Source organism: Centruroides sculpturatus, unplaced genomic scaffold (assembly GCF_000671375.1).
Source record: "Centruroides sculpturatus isolate CEXI.00-Female unplaced genomic scaffold, Cexi_2.0 scaffold250, whole genome shotgun sequence".
NCBI lineage: Eukaryota > Metazoa > Arthropoda > Arachnida > Scorpiones > Buthidae > Centruroides > Centruroides sculpturatus.
In genome coordinates this window covers 6859-26014 of record NW_019384557.1, presented here as the reverse complement: position 1 = coordinate 26014, position 19156 = coordinate 6859, and the positions used below count along the sequence as shown (strand labels likewise).

General features: G+C 28.6%; 1 protein-coding gene across 1 annotated transcript; it reads right to left on the bottom strand.

Annotated features, from left to right (window-relative positions):
- Positions 1–6306: 6306 nt before the first annotated feature.
- On the bottom strand, positions 6307–18257 carry LOC111623898 (neuropeptides capa receptor-like). Its single transcript, XM_023366629.1, has 3 exons — positions 17711–18257; positions 8848–8982; positions 6307–7351 (listed from the first exon to the last, which is right to left on the bottom strand). The coding sequence occupies exons 1-3, from the start codon at positions 18255–18257 to the stop codon at positions 6699–6701; spliced, it is 1335 nt and encodes a 444-aa protein (XP_023222397.1). The 3' UTR covers positions 6307–6698.
- Positions 18258–19156: the final 899 nt, after the last annotated feature.

The window sequence follows — 19156 nt, the reverse complement described above, 5'->3', positions numbered from 1 at the left end:
TACTCGCACATATATATTCACTCCTCAAAAGTGAAATTGCAATACCATGAAGGAATGTGTGTAGCCACATGCAAATTGCAGGGCTGGTAGAGGTGACAGACATGCAAATGATTAAGTTTAAGTTTGCATATGTATCAGGTCATGTGGTACCCAGTTTTGGGTTATAAAATACCAGCAGCTGCCTTGGACCATAAATTCTATCAGAGACTGTTCATGACAATCGAACTTTCAAAGAAGTGTAGAAAATGTCTTGTTAGACAGCAGTGAGCTGAATACCATCAGTTAGCAGCTGAGGAACAAGACCATATCCTGGAGATGAGTGAACTTTGTTTGTTCATGCACAAAGTTGCTAGACATGTTGGACCCAACATGAGTACCATTCAGCGATTTGACACGATGGATGTAGGAAAATCTGCAAACATGTCGAAGAAAGCTTGTCACACCAGTGCACAGACAAGCAGATTTGTCAAATGGCCCATCAGGACCAGTTTGCTGCAACATACGACATTTGAAGCCACATGTATCCATCAAAGGGTGCATCTGTGCCTACCCAAACAATTTCCAACAGGTTGCATGCACAACAACCAGCTACCAAGGCACCATTAACTGCTCAACATAAGGCTGCAATGCCTGATGTGGTGTCATTGTCATCACAACTAGACCACTAAATAGCATTGGGTATTGTCTACAGATGAATCCCACTTCTGTCTGTGGAAGAATGACAGGTGTGGCAGTATCTCAGGAAATGCTGTGCACCAGCCCTTTTTACCAAGCATCACACCGACACTTCACCAGGTATCATGGTTTGGGGAGACATCAAGTTTGATCAGTGGACAGCTCTGGTGCACATTTCAGGTACTCTGATAGTGGATCAATATGTCATATGAATTGTGGAGCCTGTGGTTCGGCCACTGATGCAGGCTGTACCCAACACAGTGTTTCAGCAAGACAATGCTCAACCATATGGTGAACTCCCATCAGTCTGAATGGAATTTACATCTTTTTCTGGCCATCAGCCTTCCCAGATCTCTCTCCCATCAAACACCTGTGAGACTCAGTGTACCTCATTGAGTACTCAGTGTACTCATTTAACATGAGGTACACTGAGTACCACTGCCATGTTACTACATGCCACAGTGGATGCAGCTTGGCAAGGGATAGCGTAGGCAACCATTAATTACCTCATTGATAGTATGCCTTGACATATATAGTGGTCTGTATAGCTGCCCAAAGGGGTCATATTTGTTAGTCAAACAGGTGTCTGTTACAAATATTTGCTCTTTTCATCATTTGCATATGTCTCCCACCCTCTACCAGGTTACCTATGTGCATTCCTTTGTAGTGTTGCAATTTCACTTTTGGTGTGTGCGCGCGCGCCATGCAAAATTTCACATTTCATGCTTCATACATTGTAAAAATTCACTAGGTTACAAATTCCCTGGAATAACAAAATGATGTTAACATAAGCCATAATGTTTTAAGCTCCAAAAGTCACATAACTTGCACTTTGTCAATTGAAACATTATAGCTTGTGTATAAATTCAACTTCAAAAATAAAGCCACTTACATGCCATTATCACATTATTTTTTTGCAGCAAAAACATTGCAATGTTGGAATTGCATTTAGAATTGCATGCTCTCTAAATGCAAACATTGGAATTTATATATATATATATATAAATTTTTTATGCAATTCCTATGTTTAAACTTTAAGTAAATTTTACTTAACAAACTAACAATTTATTACAACTACAATTCTGTTTAAAGTTATTAAAATTAAATCCATTTCAAATTATCCCTAATTTTAAACAGATTCATAATTAATTACTATCTTCACAGATGTCTAATTTGTATGTTTATATTTAAATTAAATTAAAGACAAATGGTAAAATCAATCATTTCTGTGCTAAGACAGATATGTTTCAGAGATCAACTTTTCTGTTTTGTTTGATTTTGGATAAATTGACTTTGTATACAAGTAGATGTTACATAATATATGTTATTTGCACATGATATGATATTGATAACATTATTTCTCTGTAATAAGTAAACTGAAATAATGGATTTAGCTCTGAAATCAAAGGGCCAAAGATCATAAAATTAAAATATGTGAAATTTATAATTTTAGTTATCAACTCATGTAATATTAACTTTATGATAACTGATTTATTCATTTACAAGTGATTTATTGAAAGAAAATGCACTAGTTTATATTTTGATGGCATACACTACACTAAAACAAATTAAAGGATTCCAAAAACATTGAAAAATCTAAAAGAATTGGAATAAAATCATCAGACAGAACATGGAGGAGATTAAAATGATAATAAATATGACTCCAGAAAGAATGAAGCCAACTCCAAATAGATAAGAAAAGCTTAAGTAGATTTATAATAAAGATTTTTCTTGAATTTGGTGAAATGAAATAATATAATTTTAATATTTTTCAATCATACTGGTATTTTGAAATATTAACCATTTTTTGAAGTATAATAATAATAATGGTAAATCAGCTTAAAATTGTTAGAGATTATTTCACAAAAAGAAAATAATTTTATATTGACAAAACTTTAATATATTTGTTGTTTAGAACAGAAAGAATTTTAAAAAAAGGACAACAGATTATCCTCATCATTTTTCTTTTTAGAAAGATTATGCAAAATGAACTATTTGAAAGATCAGAAACTTATGCCAGTCACTTACTTAAATATCAATTAATTTTATACATCTTCTATTTTCTTAAGTTCAAAGAATAATCAAATTTTAAGGTTTGGAAATAAAATACAATATAACTGATTTTATAGAATGATTTGTTTTTCTTATTCCATTATAAGAGTTTTCATTCAAGAACTACTGTAAGATAACTTAAACAGTAAGAGAAGACAAATAGTAGAAATAACATTTTTGGATATTATTAAATTTGAATTTGAAACATTATAATTTAGATTTTATATACAAAATAAAAATTTTATTATTATTAGAATTTGAGTTTAGGTCCTGGAAATCCAAAAATATTTTATTTTTGTTTGCCATTTAATTTTTTTTTTTATCAGTGTTTATGTTTAAGCTTCAGTTTGAAAATAATTTTGTAAGTTTTGTGTTTGATAATTTATATACAAAAATACTTTAAGGACCCAGATTCCATATTTAATTTAAAGTTAATAAAATAAGAAGTATATTATTTTAATTATAATTTTGATGATTATAATTAAATTAATCTGAAGAAATCTGGGGTGCAGAGGGAAAGATGTTTCAGTAAAATGGAATGCCTTAAAATTTTTATCTGGTTTAACATTTCTCTAGTAAGAAACAACTATGTAATGTTTGTGGTTAAATATGAATTATTACTGGTAAACCTAGCATAATCTGAAGTTTAGATTCTAAACTTTTCTGAATCTATCTGTTAAGTCAAAGAAGAATTACTATACCGTATTAATAATTCAAAATGATCAATTTAGAATTATCTGATTTTAAAAAATCCTGATGACACTTTCTGTACATTTTTCTAAAAAAATTATCAAAACTATCCATAAATATTATATTTACAACAGAAGTAATTTTACATAATTACTTTTGTTACTACAAAATTATATTTAGAACTAACAGAATTTCATGTGTGAGGTGCTATTTTTCATTAAGCCAATATGGATGTTTTATAATGACAAATATGTAGATTATAACAAGCTGTACACAGTCACTTGTTTGTTAATACAATAATGTACAGGTTGATTATAATTAAAGTTCCTGTTTCATAGTAGTCTGAAATAAGAACCATTGGTCAGAGCGACTTGACATTTCGCGCGAATATTCGGGAAGCAATGGCATTTTGTTTGTAGAAAATATTAAAATTTGCCAATAAATGCGTACTCTATTACGTGGAAAGCAATACAAAATTAAAAAAACATGAGTGACATAACAAATGTTCAATATGTTGTCCTTCGCATTCAGATCAAGCTGAAATGCAAAATACTGTAGTATGTTCAACAACAAATCTGAGTGTTTCTGTAGAGATGTGGATATGATGGGTGATGCTGGCTTTCAGTTCCGCTAAATTTGTAATGTGCGTATTAAATTCAAGTTGTATTAGTAATAACGAATGTTGTGATTCTAGAACGAAAAAGCAATTTTGATAATTTAATCAGTGAATTTTTCTAATAAAATTAAATCTATTTCTCACAACGAAGATAAAACTTTCATAGATATTTTAATAACGTCGCTTTATAAACAGAAGTGGATAACTTTAACACTGAATAATTATATTTAAATAAAAGTTTTCGATTCTAACGAATCATCATTACGTTATAAGCCCAAGATAAAGAATAGAATGCGTAACCTGAATAAATACGAGGCTTGTAACCCGATAGCGACTCATTAAACGAATCGAAAACCTTTATTTATATACAATATAATTATTCGCTGTTAAGGTGTCTGTTTATAGCAGTGAGAGTTTTTCTTTTCAGGCCAGTTGTTTCAAAGTAAATGCTTTTAATTTACTACATATTAATGTTTTTAAATAATTGCAGAAAATTGTCGAAATAATTTATATCAAAAATACAATTTTCGAATTTATATATACCTTTTTTAATATACACTATTTGAAAAACTGGAAAATATAAAATCAAAATGTAAGAATATATTTTCTTGTGCAAATTTTTCTATATTAAACTTCCTTGATACATGCCGTTATATTTAAAAAATGCGTGAATGAATACTGTGCCACAGTTTTTACATAGTTTTAAAAATTTTCGGGGAAAATGAATTATCGTTTTCTACTGTTGAAAAATTTTCAAAAACAATAATTCATAACGGACACTTTTCAAATACCCAACAATTTAGTTCTTATTACCGGAGCAAACTTAAACTTGTAAAAACAAGTTTGCTTCAATAGTTCAACTATTAACCCCGTTACACTATATTAACCTGTATTAAGATAACCTGTTTCTTTTTAGAAAACTCAAAAAAGATTAAAATCAAATTGAATATATCAATAACAGCGTATCTGACACTAAGAGACAACCATGCATTGTTAACGTTATGAGCTTATGCCACGAAGTTTAATTAGTTTAGGTGTAAACAATTTATTATTTTATAAATTTGGCTAGTAGTTTATACAAACAATCAATTTTGTTAAGGTACTAAACTGATGTTGCAATATTATTGTTTTGAACAGTACAATACAACTTATAATAAAAATATATTTTATGAAGTGTTCAATTAAACTTGAATTTTGCGATTAATTAAATGAACTATTCTATCGAATAAAAATGTCATTTATAAATGCGAAAATCATGATTACAATTGCTTGTGAAGTTCTTCTTTTAAGCTAAAATTATGTCGGTGTTAATGAATGGCTGCTAGTTACTATCAACTCCATTTACCAGTCGTAAATGTTATCAAGCTGTAAATTCTCACTTAGATATTAATTTTATTTAAGCCGTTTTGGATTGCTCAAATTAAATATTTTTCATGTAACTACTCTTTCCATAATTGAAAAATATAATAACTGAAACAAACAATGTCATTGGGTTGAGAACAGGACGAATAAAACGGGCGTGTCTATTTTATTGTATGAATTTCACGAGTACGTGATACAAACGACATTGTGAATGAGTTCATTCGCCTTGTTTTAATTCACAAGTTATTGTGTGAATGGAAAAAATAAACTATTTTTAGCTACATAATTGAGTTGCTAAATGACAGCTTGGAACTATTTTTTAAAATTTATAATGTATTGCGAACTTTAAACCGCAAGAAAAAATATTAAAAAAATTGCTTTTGCCAAAATCGATCCTTTGACTAGAGTAAATCCCTTGTTACGTGAATCGATATAGTTTTACTTTAACTGTGATTGCAGTTAACTTCATCGTTTATTTTGTCTACGTTAGGATGAATTTTTATTTAAAAATGAAGGTAAATTGTTGTTTGTATTGTTTTTGAAACATTCATTTAAAAACAGATGTGTTTTCTCTCTGGTGTTTACAAAATTATTTGCTTAATATTTAAAAATAACTACTTTAAAATTTGAAAAACAATTTTTAGAAATGATAAAAGTTATCGATTCATTGGTTTGAATGTCTCAATTATCGAATTACGTTGCCATTTTTTTTATTTTTAAATTATAAATAAATCACTAATATACTTTTATTTTTGAAATAATCTATTGCTCACTTTTTCCTTTAAAATTTCAAAAATTAAATTTTTATAAAGAGGAATATTCTCATTTTTTAGTACATTAATATTTTATAATCCGAACTAATAAAATCTTTTTCATAATGTATAAATCATTGATTTTCTTTTACCCGTATAAGGATGAAACTAATGAATTTAAATAAATTATTTTAACGAAATTTAATCGGTAAACAAAGTTATAATAAACATAAATTTCTTCGAAGATGTCGACAGTCTCCCGTTTATTAACATCATTTCGTTGCATTCTTAGAAATGAAATGTACGAACCAGTTTATAAGCCTACACGTTAAATAGAGAAGAGCGTGCTTTAAATTAATTCTGGATGAAGACTTACTCGTGTAAATAGTAAAAAAATTAGTAAGGTATGAAGGAAAAAACATCACGATTGAAAAATTGGAATTTATTATGCGTGAAAATCAAGCAATAGCTTACACTTAATAATGCAATAAATTTATGAATCAATGAGGTAGACGAATTTATAGAAAACTGTTTGAAAAAAGATTCTTCGTTCATACGATAGATTCTGCTAGAGCATCGGAAATTCTGGTCGATTCGTCATTCTGTACGCTGCTCGAACTTTTATCAACCAAACTGTATAATTGAGATTTAATTTTCGGTTGGAATATATTACAATTAGTACAATCGACGCATTCCGGTTCGCTTTCCGTTAGCTTTGCCAATTCGGGTTCGAGTGCACTATTCAGTTCTTCGGCCAATTCATTTTTCTGTATGGATGACTCGCTGTTTCTATTCTTCTCCGTTCCCATACGTACGATTTCGGTATTAACGTGTTTATTATCGTATCTTACGCTGACTGACGTGTAATGAGGATTTTTAAACCAGATTATACCACTCTGATTGCTCTCCAGATCCGATCTCGATTTTGGAAATGAATTGTTAGCGTTGAGCTTCGTATTGTTCAGTGGATAACTGAAGCAGGACTTGACCGAATTTTGCGAATGAGAATTTCTGTAAATGGCAATTTTTTGAGTTTTGTTTGTCGTCTCACTTTTACCACATTCGCAACAGCAGCAGCAGCAACAACAACACCATATGAGATTTTTGTCCTTGCAAAGTTTTTCCCTGAAGGCAACGCGAAATCTATTTGACATGACACTGTACAAAATAGGATTGATAGTAGAATTGAAGTAATACAAACAACCTGCAAGAAAATTGAAAAGTTTTAATACATCCTCAGGCATTAAGAAGTTATTTTGCGAAGTTTTCTTAGTTTACTTAAGTCTTTACCCATGTAATTTTCGGGTAAACATCACACAAAGTTAAGCAAATATTTATCGGATTTTGTGTGTAAAATGTGCTTAGTGTTATGTGGTTTACAATGTAAATATATTATCAAAGATAATATTTAAATGTTTTCGCGGACCGAGTTCCTAGAATGATGTTACAACATGAATACGGAAATTTTAAAACAGTTTAACAAGACAATGCTATTTATTTGCCAAAGAGAATTTAATTACCATATAGTTTAAATGGCATATTAAATTATAAATATATAAGCTGTTTAATTATCTCGATAATTAAAAAGAATCATGCATTATTAATTTTATATTATAAAGGTTCATTTAAATATCACAATAATAATTTAAATTACAGTTGAGGGAGAAACTAAAAAGGAAAAAAAAAAACAACCAATCGCATGGAGAAAATTCAAATCACCGTTAAAAGAAAATTTAAATCAACCAATAGACGAAAAGCTTTTTTTATTTAAAAAAAAGCCATTCACGTATTGGCTGGTTTTAAAATTCAAATTTTTTGTAATTATTTTTAAAATAACTTTTTCTTTTATCACGCGTGATTTTACTTATTTATTATTATCATTATTATTGCAAATGATTTCTTAAATAATTTTATATCTTTATATTTAAATATTTATAAAAGTTTTAATTTTCCACCACGTGATTGTTCGCATATCGGCAATGCGTCTTTATCACGTGACGGGCTAGATGCTGCTGTTTTAGAAAATTCGTGACAGCTAAAGATGCCGTTGTCTGCCTTCTCGGAAATTTAAATATTAAATGAATGCATCACGCGTTTTATATTAAAATGTTAAATTTGTTTATAAGATTAAATAAGGTATTTTATTCTCACGTGCAATGTATACCGAATGCATTATATATTAATTATAAAATATTATTTAATCTTGTTCTGTAAAGTAAATTACAATTAAATTGCATAAATATTTTTAATTGTAATAAACAGACACGTGATTAAGTTAATTTTGCTAATTTGTTGATATGAAATGAATTAATTAGAGTTTAAATTTTAAAAATCATACGTGAATTCGTTACGTCTAGAATATAACAAAATTTTTAATTGGCTATCGTTGATAATGTACCTAACGAATTAATTAGGCAATGGAGGCCTGTTTTAAATAATTTTTAACAAGAAAAATTCAAATTAATAAATAATTTATCGTTTTTGTTAAATTAACGTCTCTCTAAAAATATCCATTTTTTGAGTTTTCTTTTAATGAGTCTCGTGTCTTGTTTAAAAGTACGTCACAGAGAACGTACGAGTATATAGTGTGACGCTAATAGTAGTAAAACACACACATCGCCATGACGTATGGTGACGTAATTATAGTAATAAAAATTTGAAGAAAAATAAACAGAGAAATTAGGTAAACTTAATAATTACCTGCTATGCAAAATAAATCTTGGTTTATCCTTTTAATGGTATCATTCCATTCGCCATATAAGGAAACGTATACGAAAAGCAGACGTTGCGTGTTATAAGGCGCCCAGCATACGAAAAATGCAGTAACAACAGCAACTGTAAAGAATTAGATTCGTAAAAACATGTTCAACGCATTGAATTTTGTCTCGTGATCATACCGAAATATAAATTAGAATTTTTCTAATTAATCGTTTCGAAGAATTTAATAATTAAACTACCATCCTACTATTTTTAAGTGCTATATTTACATCGACAAATTAAAATCCCGAATGTTAAAAATGAATTATATCAGGTAGGACGAGACACATGAAATTTAATTAGTTAAATTATTTACGTATTAGATTAATGANTATTTTTATCTTCATAATTATTTTATTCAAATAATTTTACAAGAATTGTGATGTAACAATTAACCGAATAATTCTTTGAACATTTGTGACATCAACAAATTTTAACTAACAAACTTAATTAAAATATTCTTAGGGAAATCAAAATTAATTACGAATAAATCGATAAAGTAATCATTAAAATATTTATTAAAACTACAAATTTCGATAATTACCTTATTGACATTAACGACAATTAAGAAACAATGGAGAAATATTTAATCATATTTCAAGTCGAGAGCTTGTTTAGTTTTTTTTTAATTAGATCTATTTTGGCCTGCGATTTCTTGATTCATTAAATATTAAAATATTTATTAAAACTATTTGAAAAACTCAATTTTGTAGAATAGCTTTTTTATGGGACAAATCTATATAGTCACGCGATGTTACGGTTAGAGCATATATTAAAATGCTATACGAGATCATCTCGTGACAAAAATGACTCGTCGCGCGAGGAATCTACACACGTGATGAAATTCATTGAACAATACGAGAAATTTCCCCGAAGATATTATAGGAAATTTCGCGTTTCACTTCCATTACAATAGTGATTATTACTGAGAATGTACAGTACTGGTAAGTGAAATACAATTGTATAGTTTTTTATATAGTACAAAGTTTGTATGGGTTTCTTCTTTACCAGAAGATTCTTGACCCAATTCGGAGACAATGCCCCAAATAACTATTATAAATATTGTCAGCTTGCTTGGCATTAACTTATATGAAGCGTGTAATGCCATTTTTCTCTAAATACGTTTTATTGAAGAAACAAATTCTAAACGCAATGTTTCAATGTTTTCTGCTGCAAATATATATATATTGTGATGATAGTGGCGCTGTAAGTGGCTCTATTTTGAAGTTGAATTTATGTACTGTATAAGCCATAATGTTATAAGCGACAAAGTGTAAGTCACTTTTGGTGCTTAAAACATTATGGTTTATGTTTATCATTTCGTTATTCCAGAGATTTTGTAAGTTAGGTTTTTTTTTTTTACCATTTTATTGTATAATTGAAATGAATTTCTTCAAGACTTGAAGGAATTCATTCACTAGAAAAATTCTTTTTATCACTCCTGAAAAGTTTTTTTTTTGGCATTTACAATATTAAGGCATTGCACGCTTCATATATTTAAATTTTTTATATTGATAACGTTAAAACTTTAATTTTCACAGAATATATTGTTTTCTCATTGCACTTTAAATATCTTAGAATTAATTACTTTTGCATTTTATTGATAACATCTGTTATCAGTGACAAGAAGATTGAAGATATTGCATCTATAGTTTTCAACTACAATTTATTATTCAGAGAGAAATCGGGGAAATTTATCATCAGCGAAAAAGTTTTCTGAAACGTATAGTTTGTTTCAGAAAACTTTTTCGCATTACTTATAAACAATCACCTCGAAATGTCAATGGCATTATGAAGCAAAATGTAAGATATTTCAAGAAACTACACTAATATCTGTTGAAGAAGAATCTCGTGCATCATGCTATTAAAATATAATATTGTAAAACACATCAAAGCTTCCTACGTAAGAATTATTTTTAAATATCAGGGCACACAATATTTATTTTTCTCGCAGTGAAAATGTTGATTCTAATTTATATACTGTATTATTCTATTGATTCTAATTTATATAATCATTTATATTTTAATATATTCTAAAAACTAAAATTTTATTGTCTCATAAATATAAATAGAGTAATAATAATAATAATAATACAAATATTTTGGCATAAATTTTATTACTTTTTTTTATTGTTATTTAAATATAAACGCCTAATAGTTAAGTTTCCTTCACAATATTCCAGTAAGTAATCAATACAGCTGTTGTGGGCACACTTTATTGTTTTTTCGTAAATTATTAATTTTATAAATAGTTTATTTCATAACAAATCGGTGTCTACTTGCTTTTAAGATTGTAATAGATATAGAAGTGAAGAGGAGAGTGAAACCAGAGATGCACTGTCTACTTATAGATGTCAATAAAGAAATATTTAGACCTCTCATAGTTCATTATCTGAGTCAAGAACCCGTCAGTAAAAAAGTAAGAGTGGAAAAATATAGACAAGTTATTATATTACAATCTTATATAAAATGTTGCTCTTGTATTAGCTTTTGTTGAGAATTTTATAGTTTCTATATTACCTAATATATTACAGTGTATTAAATTAACAAGTAAAAATTATATTAGTGTACATTAGTGATGAATATTATATCATTAGAAAATATATTTACAGTACAGTATATTCAGGGTCTGATGGTGATATGAAGTAGCTAGACGACGGGCTTCAGGCGGTATTTTTCCTAATAAACCCTTCGTAAAAGTACAGTACATTGAATATTTTATCGTATAAATTAAAACGTGAGAGGCTACCAAGACTCAAGATATTGTAAATTATATAGGCGTGACGGTATAAGTTTTTATTTTCATTGTTAACTTCGTGTACAATGGGGCGAATGTCGTCCTATTGTACACGCTTGCCTCACTTTATTATTTTATACCATCCGAAACTGACTTGTGAGTAATATTATGTGTATATTTTTATACGGTACAGTTTATATACAGTAGGCATATATAATATCGACATATAAACGGATGATAAAATTCAATTTATATGGTGGTCCTTATTATAGGGGCTAAAAATAAAAGTTGTAATATGCACAGGGGCATCTGCCCAACTGCTCCTCCTCTGATTTCGTCCTCTTAACACTTCGCAATACATAACAATGGTAGGCTAAAATAACCAAACTTTTAATATTGTTTTTTATTTTAACGTTTGTCCTTATTAGGCTTACTTTTCGCCCTGGCAGCGCCGACTATATCTGCTAGTTATAATATACTGTATAATTTTCCGGAGTAGTTATATATAATTTTCTAAAGAGAACTATTTTATTGGGGTTACTACGAATTGTAATACCATGATTAAATTGATAATTATCGACGAAAAATTCTAAATGTGCATTAAATTAGAATATTATTTTACAATGAAATTGATAAAATCCTGAAATTTTTAACGAATTCTTTTAAATTTTACCATTTATCATTCAATGAATTTCATCGTGATGTACGAGTACTGTACTGTATATAAAATTTAACGATAAAATTCACGTGGAATCTGTCACAAGACAAACGACAAAATTGATTGAAGTTGTTTATAAATATCATAGTTATTTTAGAAAAATGATAAAGTTGATAAATATCAGAAGACATAAAATTAAAAATCGAAACTTGTCGGAGGCGTCAAATACAATAAATTTCTTCGTGACAAAAACTAATGCGAATTTCGGGATTGTATCGTAGCTGAATCGATACAATTGTATGGAAAGACGCTTGTAGAAAATAGATAAAATACAATATTTTTGTCAACGACCATCAAAAAAGACCAACCAAAGCAGAAGATAAAAGTTTTTCTTGTGATTCGGAGGACGGAGAAAACAATAATGAGAATAGAATAAATTGTTGACGTTAGCTTTATTCGCGTTCTATAATATAATTTCAGAAACATGTTTTATGCGGAAAAATAATAATTTGTGTATTTCTCTCTTTAACAGGAATAAATAAATGAAATGTGACCCCTCACTTTACGCATTTAAGATTTATTTTTCACGTTCCATTATTCCCATTTATCGAATCGAGATGGTATTTGTTAAATGGAACAAAAGTCTTTATATTTTATTTCCTTTGTTAAATATACGAATATATTAATCCTTATAGAATTCGTATTTAAAAATAATTATTTTAAAATATATACAGACTATTATCGAGAAAAGAAAGGAATTGCTATGGGATCGGTTGTTGGACCAAAATTTGTTGATATTTGTATGATATTGATAGATGGAAACAAGTTCAAGGTATTAAATATTATGCACGGTACATAGACAATATACTGATTGTAGTCTATATGATTCACAAATAATATCGCCCCAAGACATTGAAAAACATGCAAATAAGTTAAATAAGAATTTAAAATTTACAATTGAAGAAGAACAGAATCGACAAATGAATTTTTTAAATGTTACTATAAAAAGAGAAGATACCAGTCGACCCCCAATAACACTGTTTATTATTCCATTTTATATGAACTCCATGTTGTACGAGTCACTTAGATTTTACAAAAGCGTGTGCCGGGCTGTGAACGGCTCACGTATTTGTAAAACTAAGTGACTCGTATAACACGAAATTCATATAAAACGGAATGATCAACAGTGTTATAGGGAAATCGATTGTACTCAAATTTTGTTGTGTAAGTACGAAAAATTATGTAACACAAAGAAAACTATTAATTTTAAATCATATTGTTCAATAGAAACTAAGAAGAACGTATTTATAATGGAAATAAAGAAAATATTAAATAGATCAACGCTACAAGAAGATATAGAAATAGAAACAAGACAACTTTTTACTAAATATTTATTAACAGACACACATACATTCATTTATATATATATAGATTAGTTTTGTAATAGAATTTTCAGATATAATCAAAAATTATCTGAAGTTAATAAATATAGAAAAAAATCTTACATTAATTTCTTATAACAAAACGCAGCACTAAATTTTCTAAAACTAAAAATTTTTCCAAAAACTATGGATTTAATAATAGACTTTATTTTCAGATACAAAGCTTTTTCTAAGTACTTCCGAAAATAGATTAAAAATTTAAATCTTTTAAGAATTAAAAAAAATTATTTTATACTTTTCAAAATAATAAACCTGAAATACAATATAATTTCTTCTGTGATTTTTCTATTTTATGTGGTATTTTGAAAAGTCCATTTGTTTTATGAAAAAGTTGTTCATATATTAATAAGCTTCATGCCTGTACTANCTAAAAATCTAAATGTACTTTCAATTTACTGGAAAGGGCAAAATGTACCAGAAAAAGTACAAATGTACTAGGAACGGCAACACTGAATATGCCCAAAAGTTATTCAGGTGGTGTGGAAATTTTGCTTATATATATTGTCACGAGTGACTAAAATTTAGAAAGTTTCTAAGCCCAGAAAACTTACACGTTAAACTTCCTTCATATAAGGTAAAGTAAGGATGAGGCAAATGTGTCCTTAGATGATTAAAGAAATATGGGGGGACTTTCCTATCTTTGATGTAACCTGATATAAATATATAACATAGAGATTACTGAAAATACAGAAGTAATTTTTGGCATTATATAGAAAGCGTTAGATCAATGTTTAAATGTAAGCTTTTAAAACATAAATAACATCATAAAATTTAATTATTTAAGGATAAAAGATATTAGGTATGCCAGGAGGGCAAGTGGGCATAGTAAATATAACAGAATTTGTACGCAGAATGTTATTTAATGAATATCAAAGTATATTTTTTAATTAATGCATATTTTTTTCTTTGTTAGTGGATGTTGTTCTTAATGGTGATGATCCTAACTTTGATAGCGTCGTTACTCATGCATTTATTTGTGGAAACACCTTTGTATTATCTTATTGATAAAATAGTTGATTTTCTCTGTAAGAAGAAAAAAGTGGATTGAAAGGAAAAATGCAGAATTGATAATTTGGGTGAAAATCAAAACAACGACAACAATGAAGTCTAATAATATCAATTATTTTAATATGATTAATACACTTGAAGATATTGTGATTCCAAATATAATTAAATTGATTTGTAACAATATTGATTAAATGTATTTCTTTATTCGATATATTTAAATGTATTGAATAATGTAGGTATAATTGTATTCAGTTAAAATATAATAAAAGTGATTTATAATAATATTTACAATATGTTGTAAAATTAAAATTTGGGGAAAAATCGACCAAAATATCTAATTATTTGTGTATCTGGAAATTACTAGTGCTCAGAAACTCTCGTTATGTTTCAGTTCATTCTGATTTTAAATATTAGTCACTTCAACTTTCTTAGTTAAAAGTACAATAGCACTTGTATATACAGTATTTCAAACGTAGAAGAAATGATAAAAACACGTCTTTAAAACTTGTTTATCTAAATTAAAATGTCATTATACCATTGTGACAAGTGAAAATTTTTCTACGCTGTAAGAACATGAAAAAAAAATTGTTTTTCTGCAGTTATTCCGAAATTCACCTCGCTCCATTGTATGAGAATTTTTAGTCATACCTGTCACGGCTTCAGCTCTACCTACAATAAGAACTACCTGTTGAGGCTTCAAAACTACTACGTAAAATTTCTGAATAGAACATTTTGTTGACATCTTAACATAATTTCTTCTTCTTATCGTTATAATTGTTAGGAGTAAGCATAAAATTGATTGAGAGGACGAATCACACAGAAACAGAAAACTAAAATAGTTAAACGAGGTTTATTCATGCTACAGGATATGAATTTCGAACACGGAAGATTTAAAGAGTAATCTAGTTTACACAAGCCGCTTTAGCCATCACTCGAAACCATTTTATCCGCTGAAACCAATATTAAATAAATCGTACAGATGTTCATTCAAGTATTGTACGAAATTAAAGCATTAAAAACATCACAACCATACAAAGTTCTAATAGATCGGAAATACAGTAATTGTAAAATAAGGTTTTTGCAATTCAACTTTATCAAAAAGGTAGCGATAAATATGCTTGACTATGAAAGTTTGTAAATCATGTATTTTTAAAGACAGACATTTAAAGCTTATTCAAAATTCAGAATACAGCGTAAAAAATGCAGACGATGTAATATCAAAATTAGAAAAAAAAGAAATTTTGCCTGAATATAAGTTCATGACAGTGGCATGCCATGACATTTGATGATAAGAAAGCAGTGTTTCTGTAAAAAGCTGACTTGCAGAGACAATCATTTATGGTCTGTTTTATTTAGGGTCCATTCGTATTCGCTTGTTCGGTAAGCCAGTAAAAACGGTAGACATCTTTAATATCACAGTTACATTCGGAATCGCTAGCCACGATATAAAAGCTACAATTAAAAATAAAATTATAAAAAATTACTTGGTGAAATAAAATGTGTGGTGGATGCACAGTACATACCTGGCAGAAAATATTATTCAATTGTATAAATATAAATTTATTCACAAAATTTAAAACAATGGAATCGGTGAAAAAATTCATAGAAATACTAAACTTAAAACTACTTTTTCTTATCCCACTTCGAGTAATGAATACAAACGTTTGTCAACAGACTCTTTAAAAAAAATACAAAATAGTCTTAATAAATTAATGGAGAAATATAAGAATGAAAATTCAACTTAACAGGTAAAGAATCTACCAGACTTTAATAACGTAAGAAAACCTAAATTAAACTTCGGACTCAACACTCAACACTCATAAACCGGGAAACACTTGTAGACCTTTCGTAGACTTTAAGAATTTTATAGTATATAATCTTAAATGTTATTTAAAAACCTACTTACAGGTAATAGATAAATCACTTTATGGCGTACAGAACACAAATGAATTGATCAATGGACTATTAGAAGGCAAAATTAAACAAAATTATCGTATTATGAGCCTTGATGTTACAATAAATCAATGTATTCATCTATTACTTTAGATGTGATTAAAAAAACTACTAATAAATATAAAATGCCTAAGTATATATTAAATCTTATAGAATTCCTATTTAAAAATAATTATTTTAAAATATATACAGACTATTATCGAGAAAAGAAAGGAATTGCTATGGGATCGGTTGTTGGACCAAAATTTGTTGATATTTGTATGATATTGATAGATGGAAACAAGTTCAAGGTATTAAATATTATGCACGGTACATAGACAATATACTGATTGTAGTCTATATGATTCACAAATAATATCGCCCCAAGACATTGAAAAACATGCAAATAAGTTAAATAAGAATTTAAAATTTACAATTGAAGAAGAACAGAATCGACAAATGAATTTTTTAAATGTTACTATAAAAAGAGAAGATACCAGTCGACCCCCAATAACACTGTTTATTATTCCATTTTATATGAACTCCATGTTGTACGAGTCACTTAGATTTTACAAAAGCGTGTGCCGGGCNGAAATAGTTTTTTTTTATGTTTTATTCTAAAGCGAGCATCGTAATCTTTTTCTATATTTATGTAGTTTTTAGCCATGAGATTGATATATTTACGCTACATTTTCTCATAAACTGAAATTTTGATGTACCATAGGGAATAGTAATAGCTTTGAGTACGTGAAACGAGAGCAAAATTAATTTGAGAGACGTGATATCAACCCGGCTTTATATAAAACTACGTTCGAAAAAGATAAACATGCTCTTATTCATATTTCATTTCTATAAATGTACTGCATATTTGTTAACGCAAGGGAATAGACTTCAGCAGAATATTAAATCGACTTGTCTACGTACATTGTTTACAAATCACGATAGCCATCATGATTAAAGTTTCGAAAAAAAAACAAAGTAAAAGTATCTCTAAACAGACAAAACATGTAAACAGGAAAAAGTACTTACTCAACATCCTTACAACAATTCTACGGCTTTGTACTTTTGATCTTTCACCATCAGTCCTACAAGCTGTGTTAATTTCGGATGTACATCGCTGCAAATTATTCGACTGATGTAACGTCACAGCTATTCTGACGTAAAGAATGACAATCACAGTCATAGGAATAACAAAAAACATAATAGTGGAACACAACAATAGCGTCTCCCAGTTCTTGTTTGGATCCGTAAATGGAAAACCACACCACGCAGATTCTTTAAGAGTTTCATTTTTCAGAGTTAAATAATTTACACTTGTAAATATGCCATAAGGCGTGGCTGCTAGTAGAGATATTAACCATATAACAACAATATTTTTAATGGCTCTGGACAGTTTTGACTTTGTTTGTTGGCGTATGGGATGGCATATGGCCACGTATCTTTCCGTGCTGAAAGTCACTATGGTCAATATAGAAGCGTATGTTGTGGCTTCGGGCACTATGGCTCTCAGTTCACACATTGCGTTGCCTAAACTCCATGGATACTGTTGCCATAATGTGTATAATTCTAAAGGCATTGCTGTAATGAAAAATACACACAAATTAGTTTCATTTTTTTGTTTTGAGAATCGAGATCGAAATTTTCAAAATGAAGTTTACAACATTTTTCATTGCTCTACGTAATTGCGAAAAGAGTAAATAAAATGAAATAATTTTGGAAATAAATAAATAGATTTTACGTAGATAAGAAACTTATATTAACATGAAAATTTTTTAAAGATAAATCAGCTTATCTCAAAAATTTCTTCTTTGTCTTAAAATCACTTATTTCGATATATCGATGAATTCAAGAAAAATGTGATATTTATTATATACGAACTTTACAGGGGTGACTGTGGGAATTGTGGACACAAGATCGTTTTTTAGTCTACGAGACCCGTTAGAGAAAACTTTGATCTTTTTACACCAATCTGTTGGATCTGTTGGCTATCATATGGTGTAGGACATTAAAGAATCTAACCTGTTTTCCCCAAAATATAAAAAAACTAGACAGTCTGGTATTCTTGCGGCACGGGTAATAACGGACAATACCCGAGGCAAGGATAAACAACTAAAAATAACCAAATTTTGTAGACAAAAAAATATTTTAAAAAATGAAATAAGTTATTTACGTATATTCATTAGAAATTTTAATACAATAGATTCGTCAATTTATTTATTTTTTTTTAAATAAAGGAAAATGAACAAATCAAACATTAAATTTTGATTTTACAATTTTGGATTGACAAGAGCAGATCCTGACCACGGCAACTTAAAATTGTAGAGTATAGAGACGTTACCCTATCTAAATTTTGGTATGTGGTAAATAAATAGCATAAAATGCACTATCATCAACATTTACAAAGATTTCTAAAAACTTCGTGATATATTTGTTGTAAGAATTATCTGAAAGAATAAAATCTTTCAAATACAACGT

Bases quoted from the DNA above. Each gene is read 5' to 3' on its own strand.
- LOC111623898 (XM_023366629.1), bottom strand. From the start codon at position 18,257: ATGCCTTTAGAATTATACACATTATGGCAACAGTATCCATGGAGTTTA. The intron at 8,983-17,710 runs GTAAGTACTTTT...AATTCTTTACAG, and splicing joins AATTGTTGTAAGGATGTTGA to TTGCTGTTGTTACTGCATTT. The intron at 7,352-8,847 runs GTAATTATTAAG...ATTTTCTTGCAG, and splicing joins AGATTTATTTTGCATAGCAG to GTTGTTTGTATTACTTCAAT.